Raw genomic sequence first — 20343 nt, 5'->3', positions numbered from 1 at the left:
CTCCTAAGTATTCTTATTTTCCTGAATTATTTATCCTTGCATTACAACATATTTACATAAAACCAAATCAACCGCTAAAGATCATCTAGATTTTAGGCATTTCTTGCTTTAATGAGTATATTTCCAACTTCTGGGTCTCATTTTCCACATAGAATGCACTAAGGGAAAGGCAAAATATTAAACCAGACAAGCCTATGTATAATGTTTGGAATGTTTCTGAGGAGTTTGGCAACCTGGCTTTGGAAATACAGGTTTGTATCATATCTAGCAGGTTCTATTGGGCCCTGTCCTGTTAGTTCAGTTTGCAAGTGGAAGGAAAATTTGAGGATGTTTATTGGAGAGATAAGCAGGACAGCACGAGCATGTGTGTGTGTGTGTGTGTGTGTGTGTGTGTGCGCGCGCGCTTTCTTTCCCTCACCCTCCTCCCTATGTCTGGAGTCCTTTGCCAGCCTTTCTCAGTGAGTCTGTCAGTGTGCATCTATCAAATAGAAGCAAATTCAACAGACACTGCAACAACCCCACCCTCAGGAAATTTGTACAGGCTTTACTGACCTGTGCAGTTTTGTCAATTGTTTCTTTATGGCAGGATGGGGGTGGGGCCAGAAACTTCCAGCCCTCGAAGTAAATACTGTTCCTTGAATGGAATTACTGGGGACCTCCAAACTAGTTCAAACATTAGCAAACTGTTAATGTCCACAGAAGATTCACAGGTTAGAGTAGCCTCCAAACTCTAGTGCCTTCAAGAAGTGTTAAAACTGACTGCTCACAAAGACACTGAAGCAGATTTCTAGAAATTTAATAATATGAGCCGCAGCCTTGGATGCCTAGATTTGGATTTCAGAGATCTTTCCTACCGAGAAGGTCAGCTTGTCATGTCATTCCTCCTGGTATCATGGGGCAATATCAGGATTCTTGGAGACCAAGGCCCATGCAGGCCACATCCTCCACCCTGCCGGCAGACTTACATCCTTCCTCTTCCAGCGGCCAGGCGCCCTCAGGCCCCGCCCCTAGAGAGGCGTGGCTCAGCGCGGAGACCCCGGCAGGGGCGGGGCTGTCGGGGGCGCCGCTGACGCGTCGCTGCCTGGGCGAGTGACGCGGCGCCAGCCAGGCCGCAACCCGGCTCGCACCGCCCGCCCCGGCTAAGCCGGCCCGCCCCTCGCTCCACGCCCGGCCTCCCGCGCGCCCTGTCAGACCGTGGCGGCTGCTGCAGCTCCGTGAAACGCCTGGCGCGCGCACCCTCGTTCCTGCCGGCCCGCGGCTCGTTCCACTCCGCCTTCCTCTCGGTCGCACGCTCACCCGCCTGAGGCGACATGGCTCACGATCCCGCTAACTGCCCGAGCTACCCGGGCTCCGGGGATGGCGACGTGGGCAAGCTCAGGAAGGTGGCTCTCATCACCGGCATCACAGGACAGGTGAGAGCGGGGCGGGGGCCGGGGGCCGGGGGGCGGGACGAGCGGCCTGTAGCCCGGGGGCACGTGGGCCGCCTCCTGGCGCAGGGCCGCTGTGCCACGGGGAACTGCGCTCCATGAGTCCCGGAAGGTGTGAGCGGCTGCGGGATGGGACAGCTTCAGCTCCAGCAGCATGGCTCTCTGATCGTTCTGGAGGTGTGAGCTGGTGCTACACCCTGGACCACTCTCTTCCACCTGTCCCCTGGGTGACTGTGGCGTTTCTTTCCTGGAGCCCAAGTGAGCTCTTGGAAGGAATTTTGTACTTTGCAGATCCTGGTGCAGGGAAGAAAAGGGGTGAGGATTATGTCAGTGTGTGGAGTCCCAAAGTGAGCCCAGCTTTTCTAATTCCAAAGGCATGAACTCCTTGGTTGAGGTAATTAGGCTGTCTCTGTCTTGAATGTTGGGACCCCATGTCCTATGATGGGCATGACTAACTTATGACACTCATCTCGTAGAGGTATTACAACAGATAGGGCTAACCACTGCCTTGTCAAGTTGTGTAGAGTGAGATTCAGGGGTGTTGAAGTAATGTCCTTACTGCTTTCTGTAGGACATCTGTTTTGTGTGTATCCCAGGACATCTGATGGTGGTCCAAAGTAATGCTAAATCGAAGATGGTAAAGATGATAATAAAGCAGATATGGCCCACATCAGCATACATACTTACCATATCGGATTCACTTGGTTAATACTGACTCATTAGTTTCCACAGGAAAGTGATTATTTCCAGTTTAAGATGTGGAAATCGAGGCGTAGGAGTTTGAATTACCTAAAGCCCAACAGGTAGGAAGTGTGTATTGTTGGGACTGGAAGTGGTCTTAAAATTCTCTCGTTTTTACAAAAGAGCAGATACACCGTCCCCAGACATTCGACTCTTTCAATTACTAGAAACTGACCATTCTTTCAGTTATCATTGCATCTTGTTTAAGGTGCCTACAATAAATAAATGTTTACAAACTAGTAAGATAGAAAGGTAGGAAAAGGGTCCAAGGTTGAGGATGGAAACATCAAGTCAGGGACTCCTCAGAAGTGCTCTACCATTGAACTGTCCCGCCCCCATCCCATGTCCTCTCATTTTCCTAATGCTAGAGATCTCTTAAAGATGATTCTCTTTTCCCAACTTTTCAGACTGAATCTTAAGCCCAGATGTTAACTGCATTCACATAATCTCTAAAGTAAACTTTTATTTAGTATTATCAAGAAATTTAGTTAGCATGTTGTATGCCATATTAGTATGGCTTACATCAATGTAAGTGGCCAGCATTTTGTATCAGTGCAGCTTAGAAGTGGAATCTTGTTAAATAGTTGAAAACTATTGTCTGGTAGATACTTCATGGAAAGGAAGGCTTGGAAGAGCTCGCCACCCCTACCCTCAGAAAGCATTCTTCTGAAGTACTATATTCAACATACCACTTCCTCACCAAGTGTTTTTGGTTTCTCATTTCATTTCAAACTCCAAACACCTGCTATGCTCTCAGGTTTGAAAACCCAGCTCTGCCTTACCACCCATCACCTCCCTGACACATCACCTCCCTGACACTCCTCTGTATTTTTCCCTTGCTTGCTTGAGTTGCCTAGGGTTCCTGGTGTACCTGCAACACAGTACCAAATTCTGAAGCTGCCACAGCTGTTTGCTGATGAGTCGAACACTCTGGTGTTCTTTTCACTTATTTTCTAGAATAGCGACTCCCAACCTGAGTTTCAAGACCCTTGAAGGACTGTGACATTAATCCAAAGATCCATGCCTTATTGTACTTTTTCTTAATAACATTGACTGGAGACTTACTACACTACTCACTCTTGTAGTCATTCTATATATCCTCACCCAAGGGACAGGAGTAATTTGTATTTGGTTGGTTGGCTGGTACTGAGTGGCCAGGAAGGCTTAGAAGTAGGGTTTTTATGCCCCCTCCCCAGTCGTTTCTTCTGGAGGCTTTTATACCTAGTTATATAAGATTGGGTCCTTTTGGCCATATACCTAATGAATGTCAGAGCGGAAATCTTCAAGAGACACTCCATTGCTCTAAGCCAGATTGTTATGTTATCTTACTAAGTCACATATGTTTACATTGAGGTAGGTAGTAGATTCATGTGGCCTTGCCCTGGCACTTAGGGTTTCATGTGAAGGTCTTAAATGGGTCCCAGATTATACTTGAGAGTAGTGTAGGCAGGTGAGGTATCTTGTTGGCTGTGTATTTGTAGTCTTACTTTCCAGCTTCTCATTCTGGCTCTCCCCTCCTGTCTGTTCTTGTGTCTCCTCTCCAAAGTGTATTGCCTTCAAAGAAATCCAGGCTCTGGCATTGCATTGCTGTTCAGGCCCTCTGCCAGCCATTCCCAAAGCTTGCCCCTATTGTCTGATGATGTTTGCTGTCCTTTTTATTATGCTCATGGCAATGATCTTACTATTCTTTGAGTACTATTGCCTTGTACCTCTTTGGAGCCATTATTTGAAGATGAATGGATAAATCCTGTCTTTTATTTTTATTTACTTTTTTTTTTAACATTGACTAGATGCCACAATATTCTCATACTAATCATGCCAAACAGAGCCAGATATTTTCTTGGTACCTTCTGTAGGTAGTTTATATATTTGTGCTTGTCAACAGCTTTAAGATAAGATTTTCTCATTTTCATCCTAGTTCCTCCCACATGGCTTTACGTAGTGGGCCTTGAAAAATGTTGACTGACTATCCCCATGAACAGAATGCATTTTTAATGTGCATCTGTAGTGTGCAGGTCTTGTGAGGCTGCTGCTGGTACAAAGTTATATAATATATAGTCTCTCTCTACTTTGAAGAACTGAAGACAGTGCATATGAAAAGATAGCACCCGTAGACTGTAAGACTGTAAGGGAAACTACAGTAAGAGTGGATATTCCCTTGTGTTTTTGCCAGTTTGATATAAGCTAGGGCTATTTGGAAACTTCAGCTGAGGAAAATGCCTCCATTGGATTGCTTATAGGCAAGTCTGGAAGGCATTTTCTTGATTAATAATTGATGTGGGTAGGCACAACTCTTATAGTGGGATTGAGAGGGATCCCTGAGACAGGTGGTCTGGAGTTGTGTAAGAAAGCAGGCTAAACATTTCTCCATAGCATCTATTGAGCTTCTGTCTCTAGTTCCTGCCCCTGACTTCCCTCAGTGATGGGGTATGACCCGAGGACTGCAATATCATCATGGCAGGAGGCATGGTAGTAGTAGGTAGTTGTGGTGCTAGAGAAGTAGCTACATCCTGATCCATATGCAGAGAGAGAGAGAGAGAGAGAGAGAGAGAGAGAGAGAGAGAGAGAGAGAGAGAGAGAGAGAGAGAGAGAGAGAGAGAGAGAGAAAGAGAGAAAGAGAGAGAAAGATAGATATCATAGTGAAATACTTCCTTCAAGTTCTCAAATAGTGCCACTCTGTGACTACTAAACATTCTGATATATAAGCCTATGGGGGCCATTGTTACTCAGACCACCACACCTGTCCTTGTGATCCTGAGTGGCTTTCTTTGTGTTATAGAGTCCACAATCTGTCTGTCTATTGTGCTCCGGTGTCTGAGTGTATTTTAGTATTGGGGAAGGCATGCTGCAGATAGAGCTTTCTCAGTTTGTTATGGTTCTGGTCCTTGCCTATCCTTTGAAAAAGGCTCTCCTAAATCTTTTGTTAGACAAAACCCATTACTAGGTGTGTAGGCAAACCGAGGTTATTTGGCGATGATTCCTTGGCAGGAATCTGATAGAAGGAGTGAGGCGTACTATTTACCTGTCAGCATTCTGGATGCTTGGTAGGTAATTATTTGGGCGAGGGTTCAGGAGTCATGAACTTAAGTAGTCATGAACTTCCATGATTATGGAAGACTAACACTTTATATAGTTTGTCTCACATGACCCCACATGGTACCTAAGTTTAGAAACTATGTTTGCTGGTCTCAAGAAATTTCTTTAAATGACAGGGTTCACTCTGCAGTGCAAGCAGACCTGTAATTCACTATGTAGCCTAGACTGGCCTCAAATTCATAGCAATCTTCCTGCTTCGGCTACCTGAGTGCTATGTGTAGTGTGAATTTACAATCCTAATAAGCCTGTATAAAAACACACACAATCCAGATATTTTATTTGTAAGTCCTATGCCTAGATTGGGCAGATTTAGGGCTATACTAACTTATTTCCCAGCTGTAATGCACCTTGTTACTTGCTGTTTCTCCTGGCTGTGCAGATCTGGTCCATGGTGGCTTCCTTCTCTGTCTTCCTCTTCTCCCTCTCTCTCTACCTACAACCTCCTCCTCTCAAACCTCCAGTTCTTTCTTCTTTTACTGCCCAATCACAGTCTCTAGTCTTTTATTGACCAGTTAAATTGGGGAGAAGGTTCACATGGCATCACTTGAGTATGTGAGGATCTGCTCACAATATCTTAAGGAACCAGTATTTAGCATTAGAATACAAGCAGCATTCAGAAGGACTACATGTGTTAGTAGTTTGGGTTTAAAAATATCTGTAAATCTGAGAAGTGCTTTTTGTGCTCATTGAGTACCATGATCAACTAGTACAGAAAGCTGCAGTAAGGAGGCCAGAGAAGTGGAGTACTGTGACTCCTGACAGGCATGCTGAAGCTCCAGCATTTTTCTCAGTTTTTCCCTGAAGGTTCTAAAGGTAAAGAGATAAAAATAGTGACAGTGAGAAGCCTTTCTCACCTATAAACATCTTAGCACTGACCCTCAAGAGCAATAGCCAAAAATGAAATACATTATTATTATTTTTGGGGTGGAAGAGTTATATCAGAAGTGTGGTTGGAAATAGCCAATCCATGTGATTCTCCAAGGTAGTTATTGTCTGAGCTGTGCCTTGGAAGTACATGATTGGAGGAAATTTACATCTGCAGAGTGCTGAGCTTCGAGACCATGTGTTCATGTCAGCATCCATTGTGGTGGAGGGAAGAGGATTGATTGTGTGCTCATTACAAATTGTTCCCAGCCACCTTGCTTCCACTTGTCTAGCGATGGGAGTGTTGCAGTCCCCATGTAACACACTTGTTTTTAAGCTTTGCATCCCACCTATTCACAGTGTAGTATTTCTTCTTTCTCTTAAATACCTAAGTATCAATTTAGGGTCCCTTCCTTGATTAATTTATCATTTCTTATAGAAGGGGTTACATTCGCAGATATCCTATGCTTAATTGTAGAAGTGTTAGTAATAGTGATTAATCCATCCAACATATGACTGAGTATTAACTATGTGTCAGGTACTGTGGTTATAACAGATTACAGTAACCATTTATGACATTGATTTACTAGTAGTGATGATAATAAATATGATTATAATAATAAGTATGTGTTGGGCATTTACTTTATGCCAGGCACAGTTCAAAGTGCTTTATATTTTGTTCAAAATGCATTACTCGTTGAAGTAATTACTTACCAACCCTAAGGAGCACAAAGATTAAGATTATTGAATTAGTTTGCAAAGTCCTATTTTAAGTACAAATCTCAATAATTCTGCTTTCTACTAGGTTTAGAATGAGTATTAGTAAATAGATTCTAAGGGTAGGTAACCAAACTCTAAAATTACACATCAAATTCTAATATTTTATGTCTTTATTTTGAGATTGGCTTTTGTTTAGTCCAGGCTGGCTTCAAACTCATTATGTAACCATGGATGAACTAGAATTCCTGATCCTCCTGCCTCTACTTTTCTCTTTCCCGATGCTGGCATTTTAGGCATACATTGCAAACCTGCTCTATGTTTTTTGTGGTACTAGTGGTCACACCAAGTATATTGTGCATTCTGGGCAAACATTCTTATGGACTGAGTTACATTACCAACTTCCAAGAGTTTTCATTACTTACATATTGGTGGATTATAGCAACTAAATAAATACTATCATTTTTTGGAGTATATGTCTCCATTTAATTTTATTTGTAGGATCATTTAATTGTACTGACATATTAACCAAGCCATGTCAGTTATTTCTTTGGAGAGAACATGCTGATAATAAACTATGAAGACTGACTAAGACAGTTGCAGAGTGGAACAGAATGAGTTCGGTCTCTAGACCAACTGGGTTTTGAGTTGCTGTATAACTACTTCTAGGCTACATGACTTTCGGTCAGTTTGCTACCTAGTAGGAGTCTTTACTCTGAGAATTAATCCTCCTTTTGAGAGATAACGGTTTTGTTGCATTTTAGCGAAGGAGGCTGAATGGAAAGGTATTGACAGTGAGGCTTGCTTTTTGTGAGGAATGCATAGTGAGGAGGGAAAGTCTTGTGGTATTTGAACCAAATACAAGAATACACAGTTCTGCTAGTCCAGCTGATTGGGTACAGTGCGTCTTGTGGACTGAATGTGCAAAGCAGAGCTTGTCTTATCTTCTTATAAGAGGATTATGAACAGTAACTTCTAGTCTAAATCTTACTTGTTGGGATTTGCAATCCTTGGATGAAAGGTTTGTCATAATTGGAGATGAAAGGGATGTCTTGAGCATTGTCCTGCTTTTATCAGACCATTGTGTATCTTTACATTACATGTAATTAATTGACATGCTGTGTACGGAGAGGGTCAGAGGCTGGGTTTTAACTCCAGTTAATTGTGTGGCCTTACTGTTTCCTGAGTTAGTTTCTTAGCTTGCAAGGTGAAAGGTTACCATGTGATTCTAGTCTGTTCCAAGTATATAGTGACTTTACCCTTATATGCTGACCCTTATAGTTTTATGTAAAATTTAGAAAAAACAGGTATTATATTTAGCAGTGGAATCACTTAATATCAGTTTCAAAGATAAGGTCAACAGGAGAACTTTTAAAAATGGGACCAGTCAAGGTTTACTGTATTTATACCTAAGTATGTAAGCTAAGAAGAAATCACATAAGAATTGTATTTAGCTAGAATTTGTTAGTGGGACTAGAGTGAAAAATCTGAGCATCTATCATCTCTGAAGACTGTACCAAATCGAGGAAGTGTGTGGATTTTTGTTGTTGTTTATTTTTGTTGGTGGTTTATTTGGGGGTGGTGAAGGATTTTCAAAATTCTTTTTATTTTTTTATGAATATTAAAAATATATAAACATTTGTTTGGACCTCAGGTTCATATAGTTGAAAGGTTTTTGTTTGTTTGTTTTCTTTTTGAGACAGGGTTTCTCTGTGTATCCCTGGCTGTCTAATTGAGGGTTTCATTTTAGTAAATATTTATGGATGTATACTGTGTGCAGAGCTAGGTGAAGGAGATGTGGCAATGGACAAAATAAATGTGATTTTATCTTCAAGAAGTTGATAGACTAATGGGTTAGCTGTGAGATAAATAAATTTATTGCTGTGCTAGTGATAAATTAATTATTATTACAAGAAAACTTGCCCTTAAAAATCATGTAAAATTTCGTTAATGCAATAGGTTAATTGAGCATCTCCACTGAGGTGTCCCATTAAAAGTCCATTTCTCTTTTTCCTTTTTAAAAGACAGATCTTACTAAGTTGCCTTGGGCTCAGGTAGACCTTGAACTTGCTATCTTTGTGCCACCTCTTCATCCTGAGTGACTGGGATCATAGACTTTGATCAGCAGGCTTGGCTGAATTGAACATCTTTTACCAAGGAAGTTTCTGATTATAAATGCCATGTTTGAGAAAGAATTAATTATGAAGGGTTATGGGGATGGGTCTCAAGGGGGCTATTACAGCATGTACTGCTGTACTGCTCTTGCATAGGACCTGAGTTTAGTTCCCAGCAAGATGCCTGCCTGTAACTCCTGCCTCTAGGGCATTTGACATTTTTTTTTTCTGGCCTCTGAGGGCCACTTGAATGCACAAACCTCCATATAGACACACATATATCCACACAATTACACAAAAAGTAAAGATGGGATCTTACTGAGTTTGCCCAGGTGGCTTTGAACTTGTGGGCACAGGTGGTTTGTGTCCCAGGAGTACTTGGATTACAGGAATATGGTGCTGCATGATGTGCCGCTGAGGCATTACCTGGATGCTGCTTTAATTTTCATTCTAGAATGAGTCAGGAATGTTTTTCACACAGTACATTTCCATAAATATTTACTAAAATAAAACTCTCAACTAGACAGCCAGGGATACACAGAGAAACCCTGTCTCAAAAAGAAAAACAAACGAATGAACAAACAAAAAAAACCCCAAAAAACCCCTTTCAACTATATGAACTGGAGGTTCAAACAAATTTTTATATTTTTTTAATATTCATAGAAAAAGAGATAGTTAAAGATATTGCTATTTTTATCCTCATTTTATTTCCCATTTTAACATTGGTGACTTGCCATCTGGTGATTACATAGTTTAAAGGCCACATTCATTGATGGGACAAAACTAATTTTGTTGTTGTAATAAAAAGGCAGATAGAAAGGCTTGATGTAATGGCATAAGAAATAGCTTGTCAGAGACACATACAGCAAATAGAACTGAGTCCTGGTTCTGACTGAAATCTAAACTCAAATCCTGCTTTAAAAAATAAGTTCAATGAAGAAAGTGTACCACCTACCTAGTGTTCCTAGGCAATCTAGTTGGTCTCCTTGATACTTCATTTTCCCATTTTTAAAATGAGGTTAAATGTACATATATCAAGAACTGATTACCAATTAGAAATGTTGATTATAATGATAATTATACAGTACAGAAATTTTATGGAATGGTAAATTTTACCATTTTAGAATTCCCAAGATAGGGAGGATAGAGAGGGTGGAAATGCATTTTAGAATGTAGTTTGCAGAATATCTTTGAAAATTATAAAAGAATGGAGGCAGGAAAGCCATTTCTTGAGTTAGGAGTTATAAGGCAGAGGATGAGAACACACGTAATTGTAAAGGAAAGGGATGGGGTACAGCAATGTTTTGTGATGAGTTGCGTGTAGGAATCTTAGAATGGAAGATTTATTGACCTCAACACAGTTCTGGAGACTTACCTGGATGGCATTGCCATGACCAGAGATGCAGCCACTGGGAGGAATGCTAATTTTAATCTTAGTTTTAGATCTTGTGAGGATAGTTGAATTACTGTGTTTCCTTGGATTTGAGGTAAGGACATACTGTTTAAGTTCAAATAATCTGTGAGGTATTTAAAATACATTCTTGTGATGATGGTAAGAAATCATGGTTCCCTTTCTTGTAATATCCTAGACAATATAGGCAGCATAGCAGTCAGAGGTGGAAGTCTTAAGGGTGCCCCTGATGACTTGCTCTTCTCTTAGCCGCTGTCCAGAATGCTTTTTGGTGTGACTGTGTGTGTATATGTGTGTGTGTGTGTGTGTGTGTGTGTGTGTGTGTATGTGTGTGCACGCGCGCACGTGCGCACATGTATTTTAATTGTTAAAACCATAATTAAAAGCAACTTGTGAAGGAAATGGTGTATTTGGTTTATAATTTCTAATTATAATCCATCATTGAGGGGACTCAAGGCAGGAGCTCAAGCAGGCACTGAAGCACAAACCATGGGAGAACACTGCTTATTGGCTTGTTCCCAAGCTCACATTCAGTTACTTTTCTTGTTCAGCCAAGGCTCACTTGCATAGGAATGGCCCTCCTCACAGTGGGGCTGGGCTCTGCCACATCAACCAGCAATCAAAACAAACCCCAAAACCCCACAGTCATGCTTGATTGAGGTAGCCCTCCAGTTGACACATCCTCAGATAACTTCAGGCTGCCAACTTGACAGTGAAGCTAAGAGCAGCATCCTCTTTACTGTCCAGAATGTTCTCTGGTTCCTACTTTTCTAGCATCTAGCTAACATTTTTCTTTAAGATTTGAAAGTACACATCAGTTTCCTCCCCCTTCTTCTTTCCCTGCCTCATTTTTTTTTTTTAATTTATGTTTTCCTAATGCCACAGCTTCGCCTAAGACCTCTCGAGCTTTCAGATTGTCACCTTTTCCTTGAGCTTTCAGATTGTCACCTTTTCCTTCTTTCCCTGAGGCATTTCAGGAAGTCCACATTCCGAAGGTAAAAGGAAGCCAAATGCTTGACTCCAATGAGATGCTCCTGTGAGTGTAACACATGTGAAACAAGTTAGTGAGGCGTTCTTGACGATAGTCCTGGAGAACTGAAAGCCAAAGTTTAATGTTCTTGGCTGTGTGTGTGTGTGTGTGTGTGTGTGTGTGAGACAGACTTTGTTTTTGTGAAATTGATAAACAGTCTTGCTGTGCCAAATCTGTCACTTACCTTAAGTAGCTCAACTGTTCATGTAAATCTGCTTGTTGAAGTGCTGCTTTCTAGAACATCACTTTGGCTCAATTGTATAGAGGTGTCATACAGAGTAGAGTTAGAGGGTTTTATATACAGAGACTTTCTTTGCTGACAGGTGTTCACCATATTTTTCCCTCTGGACTGTTCAGATAGTACTTTTTAAAAAAAGTACTACTTGTGAGTTTTGGAGGAATCCTTTCTCAGATCTTCATATTAGTTGTTTTGATTTTAAGCTGAAAAAAAAAGAGAGATTTTAAGAAAATATTTATATCCACAAACTATAGAACATTTACTCCCCCCATGTGATATAAATGCTTGTGTATTAGGGTTGATTGTAGTGTGAATGAAGTGCTTGATTACATTTAACACAAACATGTTCCTTAATGCAGAGTGAAAAAGTTTCTAATCTGCCATATCAGTTTTCTTTTTAAATTAAGACATAATTTTCTGTGTTTCTTGGATGCACCCTTAGGTTGACTAGTTTTTCACAAAAGAGTTTTTTAAACTGCACTTGTTCACTTTTTAAATATTTATTTTATTGTGACTGTATAGGTGGGGGTTTCATGTAAGCCATAACTCATTTATGGAGGTCAGAGGACAACTTGAAGGAGTAGGATCTTTCCTCCTGCCCTGTGGGACCTTGGGGTTGAACTCAGGTTGACATGCTTGGTGACAAGCACATTTACCCACTGAGCTATCTTAACCAGCCCAATATTTATACACTTCTTTATCTATGTACTTTGGAATTTTGTAGGTATATTCAAATGCCAGTAGAAATTTTCAGTGATCAATACTGATAGATATAGATCTCTTTGTAGACTTATAATGGACTCTTTCAAAATGTAATCATGATTGAAAAAAACCTGTTGATCAGAATGCAAATTTGGAACATGCTTCTGCTTGAATGAGTTATTCAAAGGAGAAAGAAAACAGAAACCTGGCTTGTCAAGAGTTGTTGGAATTCTGATATTTCTCCACACTTGGAGACTAACAAGATAACTTACAGTTCTATGCATAGTGGCAGAAGATGTCAGGGTTAGGGACAAATGACATTATCTCTTATAGCCCTCTAGGCAGTATGAATTCCTCTCTGTGCAGTTGTTTTCACAGCATTTTCCTCCTTTGCTCCTAATTTCGTAGGGTGGCATGCTGAGCTTAGTTGAAAGGTGCTGTTCTTTGGTTTTGCACCACAATTGAGAAAATATGAGGTTAGGAAACTCCCAGTTATTATGATTATTATATGATATTATTGATCTTGCTATGTTTCTCAGACTGGTCTTGAACTAGTGTAACTAGTGGAAACAAATGTTCCAATGCATCTTGGGAATTGCTTCCATACCCAACTAGAAAACTCTGTTTTATGGAGACTGCTAGTGTGCTGGTTAGTTTTCATCAACTTGACACAAACTAGAGTCATCTTTGGAGAAGGAACCTCAGTGGAGAATTTGCCTCAGTCAAGTTGGCCAGTAGGGAAATCTGTGGGCATTTTCTTGATTAATGACTAATATGGGAGGGCTTAGCCTGGTGTGGGGTCATGGGTTGTATGTAAAAGCAGGCTGAGCAAGTCCTAAAGAGCAAGTCAGTAAGCAGCATTCCTCCTTGGTTGCACTTTAGTCCTGCTTCCAGGTTCCCTTCATGATAGACTGTAAGGTATAAGATAAAGTAAACCCCTCCTTCCCATGTTGCTTTAGGTCATGGTATTTTATTACAGCAACAGAAAGCAGCTAGTAAACATGCCTAGTTTTTGCCAGAGGGAAACATTAATTAGATTACTTTAGATAGAACAGAATTATCTCTGCTCCAGATACAGGCGTTGACTCTATCTTAAAGGCTATCAAAGTGGTACAGAGTGATGAGTGCTTTTTCTTAGGAGATGTGCTTTCCTCAGATAAATGGGTCCCTGTAAGAAGGAGTAAGAAGGTTTATGAGGGGAGAATCAAAAGAAGTGCCTGCTCACTGGATTCAGTAGAGGGGAGTCTGTAGAGGGAAGGAAGGGCTTTGCCTTGTCTTTGTGTTTGTATCTAGCACAAATGACTTTTAGGCTGTCATTGTCCTTGAGAACAAGGGCTATTTTATTATGTGTTCTTAGTACAGTGCTTAGAATATGGTAGGTTCCAAAGAAGTATTTGTTGAATACTCTGGAGTTACTAACACCTCTATAAAACTTGAAAGAATGTACTAGGTGAAAGAGGACTGGGATTTTAGGTGTCATGCTTGGGAGAGGATCTGACAACTGAAACCTCTGGGCCAAACCTAATTGTCACACATTTTTGTTGTTGTTGTTGTTTTTAATACTTGTGTTGGAGCATAGCTACACCTGTTTGTTTTAGTAGTTTCATTTACTACAGAGTTGAATAGCTACAGCAGAAACTGTGGGTTGCAGAGCCTCAAGTATTTACAACGTGGACCATTATTGCAGCTTTTTGCCAAACAGAGTATAGAGCTATATTCCTCAAGAGGATAACTGGATTGCCATAAATGTAGACGCTATCTCTAGAAGGGGAGGTGAGTGGGAGGAACAGAAAGGGAGAAGAGAGTAATGAATGCTAGGAGCCAGGGAGGCCTGAGTGTTTTGAGTTTTTTGGGGCTTTGGAAAAATATAATAATATCATTTACTATTAGTGAGACATTTAGTATATTTATTATGACCATGTTGTATAACCACTATTACTGTATAGTTCCATAATATTTTCTATAATTTCAAAATGTTATTCTATGCTTATTATCTCTGGATTTCTCCATGCTAGAAATATATGAATGGTTATGTTATATTTGGCTTTTCTGTATAGTTCCTACCACTGAGCAAAATTGTTGAGTTTTGTTTTTCTTTCTTTTTTTTTAATGTTTCTTTTTTTATTAGATATTTTCTTTATTTACATGTAAATTACTCCTTTCCCAGTTTCCTCTCCAAAAAACAAACAAAAACAACAAAACAAACCCCTGTTGCCTCCCCCCTCCCCATGCCTGCCACCCTGCCCTCTCCCACTTATTGGCCCTGGCATTCCCCTACACTGGGGCACAGAACCTTCACAGGGCTGAGGTCCTCTCCTCCTATTGATGATCGAATTTGCAATTCTCTACTATACACATGCTGCCAGAACAATCAGACCCACCATGTGGAGTCCTTGGAAGACCAAACAGTGGACATTTCATTCCTTCTTAAAAGGGGGAACCAAATACTTACGGAAGGAGTTGCAGAGATTAACTATGGAGCAGAGACTGAAGGAAGGACAAGCCAGCCTAAATATAGCTATCTCCTGAGATATACCTGATATCTCCTAAGTACTTGACTAATACAGATGTAGAGGCTCACAGCCATCCATTGAACTGAGTACACGGTCCCCAATGAAGGAGTTAGAGAAAGGACCTATGGAGCTGAGGAGTTTGCAGCCCCTTAGGATGAACAACAATATGAACTAACTAGTACCCTCAGAGCTCCCAGGGTCTCAACCGCCAACCAAGGACTGCACATGGTAAGTTTTGTTTTTCATTGCTATATATATAGTACAACCTGAGACCAGATACATTTCTAAAGGAAACAGAGTTATTTTGGCTCATAGTTTTAGACTGAGAAGTATAAGATTTACATTTTATAAGGGTTATAGGCTGCTGTTTTAATTCATTATGCAAATTAGTCTTGTGTGAATAAGAGAGATTACACGGCAACAGAGGAAGCCAGAGAAAGCCCAAATCTGTTTATAATAATATGCTCTTGTAATAACTAGTTTAATCCCCTGAAGTCAAAATGTCACTCATCTATCACAAAGGCTGTTCCATTACAACCCAGATGTTGCTTACTCAGCTCTACTTCCCATACTGCCACATTGAAGAATTAGGTTCCAACATGATATTGAGTGGCAAAGAAAAATAGCAGTTAATGTTTTTATGCTGTAGCATGGGTCAGCTTCATTTCTTTTTAAGGCTAAATCGTTTTCTACTGTACGGTAGACATGACACATTTTGTTTATTCAATTACCTGTTAAAAAACATCTTTTGATTTGACATGTAGGAAGTTATTTGGGAATTTCAGGGAGTTATAAGGGAACAGCAGCCAAGAAGAGTTAGTACAAGCAGGTCTTAGCTATACTTGTAAGGTCTGACTGAGAATGGAGGGCAATTTCTTTTCTGTTGAGGGCATTGAAGTCTACCAAAGGGTAGTTCTCTTTTTAGTTGGGGTCTTTGTGTGTAGCCCTGGCTGATCTTGAATTCTCATTCTCCTTACTTTCCTTATTATGTGCTAGGATATATGACCTTTAGGAACACTTAGCATGTATCATGACAGGAGGAAAAAGGTTCTTTGCCGTGAGAGAAACAAGAGGAGGAAAGGATGCTGGAGGTCTGGAGGATCGGTCTCTGCGTTAGTGCTGTTCTTTGGCAGGTACTCTGCCATGAACTTGTGGATGCTCTCTCTGGCTATGCAGACTCTCAGTCAGCTCTTCAGTCTGCATGTTGGCTTTATGGATCTCTTTGGTAATTAATTTTGCAGCAGAGTAGTTTCCATTGCTTTCCAGTAAGTTCTTTGACTGACCTAGGGTGAAACGTGATAGGTTATAATGGTGGCTGACTGTTGAGAAGGGTCAGAAACTGCTTTCCAGGTCCTTCAAGAGCACGTGGAAGTAGACTAGATCGCACAGGGAGGTTGTGGTTTGATTAGGGCAGGAAATTTCATGGATATGAAGTGCTGATAGTATTGGGGTCTGATGTTTCAGAAGTGATCTTGTAGGACTGTGGATAAGATATTTCTTGAGACATTGCCTTTTGTATCTGATAAAATGGGAATGAATTAATAGAAATCCTGAATGTCAATAGCTTCCAATTTTTAAGTAGGCAGGTTTTATTAAAAACTTGAGATTGATGTATAGTGGCCGAGTTTGAAATAATTGAAACTAAGAACTTTAGGAAGGACATATTATTATCTGGTGTGAGTCATTTATTTAAAAGAATATTTTATTAACTAAAATTAATAAATTCAACATAAGACCACTAGGTTATATTTAGCTATGTAAATTGCCTTAATATCTATTTTTGGCATATTGTCAAAGAATGGATTAAAAATATGTTATGGATTCTCTATAAGCCTGTAAAGTACATTGGGAACTATCTCACTGCTTGTTTACTGAGAATAAAAAGTAAGAAAAAAAATCACTTGGTGGAGTCTCAGAATCCTAGTAAAAATTCTCTGGAGGCAGAGATCTTGTCTTAAATCTCTGGTGACATTGTCTTAGATTACAATAATACACAAAACATATCAGCTTATGCATATATGACCTAGAGTAGAGCTCAGTACTAGGTACTGGGGCTGTCTGGAAGGGCACTGAGTGTACTATATAAAACTGCATCTTTCCTAGAGACTATTTGATATGGAGCACCATACAAGGTGCTTGAGAAGCATTATGTAGCTGATTGCTTGGGTTTCATTTTTACCCCCTCTGTTATGCTGGGCGGACTCTACATGATCATGTCTTATAAAAAAGGCCATAAACTAGTAGAATCAGGAGCCCCATTGAGTCCTTCTAGTTCTGATTCTGCAGCCATACCAAGAATATGATTATGCATGGAAGGACAATTCAAACTATTGTGTTGTTGTAAGTATCATGAAACTGAAATAAAGTTTTAGGATTCTTCTATGAAATGGCAAATTTTGTAATTCTGACCACGGGCTTTTGTCTCCTCCCACCTTTTTTTATGATGCTGATTTAGACTTCTACTTGATTTTATTACATAGTAACCTGTGGTTATATGTTCTCTGTGTCTGGCTTTAAATATGTTTCAAAATGGAGTAGGACAAGTATTAATATTTTCTTCTTTCAGCTTTTTAATAGATTATAGTTTACCACATCATAGTAGTTTAAAATTTCTTTTTCTCTTCTATCTTGCTATTTTGACTAGTTTAGGGAATTTTGAGTTATCTTAACTTGTGTAGAGCTTTATTGATGCTGAACATGTAGGTTTCAAACCTCATTAAGCCTAATCACAAGTTTATACTTTTGCAAGGCTTAAGAGAATTTGGCTTTAATCATTATGAACTAGATAATATTTTAAAAGAAGTTCTTAAATCTAGACCAGGGAAATGATTGGAAGACCAGCTGAAACTGTAGGAGGCTTACTGTGTAAGACACAGTGGTTAGGCAGGTGCTTAAAGGTGAGTCTAGGAAACAGACATTGCTGGTTAGCTCTTTGAAAAGTACAGATCACTTAGCCTTTATGGGAATTATGATTTTTCCTCAACATCTCAATAAATAAACATTTCAGGAAATAAATATAAAGATATATATGTATATAGGGAATAAAGACAAATAATTTTCTTTTAACCTTTTAAGGTTAAAATTTATAGTATGTATTATATAATCTAAAATTTAGTAGGACATTTGAGTGATGTGGATCATAGTTAATACTTGGGTTTGGGAGAGATTTCAGGATAACTCTTCTGAGGAACCCTGAAGAGGAAATGGGTTGTTGCATCTGCTGAGTAGACAGATGAAGGCTCTTATGGGAGAGCCAGCTGGAACTTCATGGACAGAGGTTACCTATCATGGAATGTAGGGAGAAATAAGCCTTGAGGTTTACAGAGTGGAGGTCCGTGTAGAACAACAGGGGTGTTGTGAAGTTCTCCCCAGGGAGAACAACCAAGTATACTTTGAAAGGTTATCTTTGTTATGTGAGTTTTTTTTCTTTTTAAGATTTATTTTTATTTATGTTTATGTGTCAAGATGAGTATATGCTGGTACTTGCAGATGCCAGAAAAGGGCATCAGATTCTTGGGAGCTGGGGTTAGAGGTGGTTGTGAGTAGCATCGGTAATTGGGGATGAAACTCAGGTCTCCTAGAAGAGCAGCAGAGCTCTAATTGCTGAGCCACCTCTTTTTTTTTTTTTTATCATTGTTTATTATTTATAAAACAAAAAAAGAAAAGTACAACAAAGCTATGCAAATATCAGTTTTAATATCTCAACAAAGTAAAACATGTTTTAATAATATTAGTGCTAACTTCTGTAAATTCTATAATTTTAGTTTATAACCATGATCTCATTTACTTTATTATATTTTTTGGATTGATTTAAGTTTTATTGCATTATGATGAGAAAAGATACATGATTTCAATTTATCTGAGTATGTTAACATATTTTAAGTAAATAGAATGAAATCATATTCTTGTTTCCTTTTTGTATCCCAACTCCTCCCAAAGAGCCCCCCTTCAATACCTACAATACCTTTTTTGTCATATTCTTTAAAATTTATAAAATATTATAACAATAAAAATGAGTATTATAAAAGTTGTTTGGTATAAAACAATAATCTTATGTAGATGCTTGTCTACAGCAATACTGAAAATACATATGTTTTTCTCAATATAAATTTTAAATAACTCTAAACATATTAACTGTATATTTTAAAATAATACATCACTACCAATATTTTTTAAATGAACATAAATATATAGTCTTTTTGTTTGTTTGTTTGTTTTGTACTTAGTAGACCTTAAAATCTTGGGTCTTACTGTGGTACAAGCCCAAAATAAGAACAATTTTTAAACATTGAATTTCATTGTAATAAGGCTGTACTTCAGTGACCCTCACATCACCAAAGGATTTTACCTCTATTGTAGCTAAGCTGAGAGTTGACAGTTCTGCTGTGCCAAGGAATGAATTGTAGGCACCATTTTTGGATAAACTTTTTGCTATGGTCAAAGCTAATTGACTTGAGTGAGTGACTTTATTCTCAGCCCACAGAGAACAGGTTACATTCATTTATGAAATGGTGTGTGTATTAAGATGGTCTATCCATAAAGTAATTCATCAACTGTTTCAGTGAACAATGGTTCTGCTTGGAGGGTGGCATAGACATTAGGTGTGGGTAAGAATCTGGTTCATTAGCTGTGATAATTTGGAAAAGCATTCATCTCAGAGAAAGAGTAACTTATAAAGTCCTCTTCTTCAAACTTGATATAATAGTTACAAACGTCAAGCAAAGCATTCAGTCTCACTCTTTGTTCTCTTACAAGCCACCTCCCAAGTTAATTGTCTACATCTCTTTTGTCTGTATAAATAGTTTTGAAATATGTAAGCTTTTCTGAGAACCATAGTATAGTGTAAAAACCTGAAATAAACAATACTACTAATAGAGAGGCTGAGATAGGAGAAGCATTATTCCAAGACGATTATATGGTACACAGCAAGACACTGTCACTTACAAGCAAGCAGAAAGTGTATATGGATTGTACAATATTGGACCTATTTTTCCCATTACCAGATTAGAGAGACCATTGGACGACAGTCAACAAATTTCTAATTCCTCATATTTTTGGATTTCAATCGATTAGGATATGTTGGTAATATTAATTTTCATATTAAGATATTAAGAAAAAGTAATTGTTACTTCCTGTTGTAAGAGGTGGAATTAGGTTTCTGTTGAGTTTGTTGAAAGATTACTTTTTTGCTTCTTCTAGGGTGTAGTTTTGCTCCTTATGTTGGTGTTTTCCATCTATTATCTTTTATAGGGCTGGATTTGTAGAAAGATATTGTGTAAATTTCATTTTGTCATGGAATATCTTGTTTTCTCTATCTATGGTAATTGAGAGTTTTGCTGGATATAGTAGCCTGGACTGGCATTTGTGTTCTCTTAGGGTCTGTATGACATCTGCCCAGGATCTTCTAGCTTTTATAGTCTTGGGTGAGAAGTCTGGTGTAATTCTGATAGGCCTGCCTTTGTATGTTACTTGACCTTTTTCCTTTACTGC

The 20343-nt window shown here is 39.3% G+C and overlaps 1 protein-coding gene across 1 annotated transcript in view; it reads left to right on the top strand.

Annotated features, from left to right (window-relative positions):
* The first annotated feature begins 1074 nt into the window (after positions 1 to 1074).
* Gmds (GDP-mannose 4,6-dehydratase) overlaps positions 1075 to 20343 on the top strand; it is a 567052-nt gene continuing 547783 nt past the window's right edge. The window contains exon 1 of the mRNA XM_031357964.1: positions 1075 to 1412. Within this exon, the coding sequence (XP_031213824.1) occupies positions 1311 to 1412 (102 nt within the window). The 5' untranslated portion in view covers positions 1075 to 1310. The remainder of the gene's footprint in view (positions 1413 to 20343) is intronic.

Source organism: Mastomys coucha, unplaced genomic scaffold (assembly GCF_008632895.1).
Source record: "Mastomys coucha isolate ucsf_1 unplaced genomic scaffold, UCSF_Mcou_1 pScaffold7, whole genome shotgun sequence".
NCBI classification, from domain to species: Eukaryota; Metazoa; Chordata; class Mammalia; order Rodentia; family Muridae; genus Mastomys; species Mastomys coucha.
This window is presented reverse-complemented; position numbering and strand designations above follow the sequence as displayed.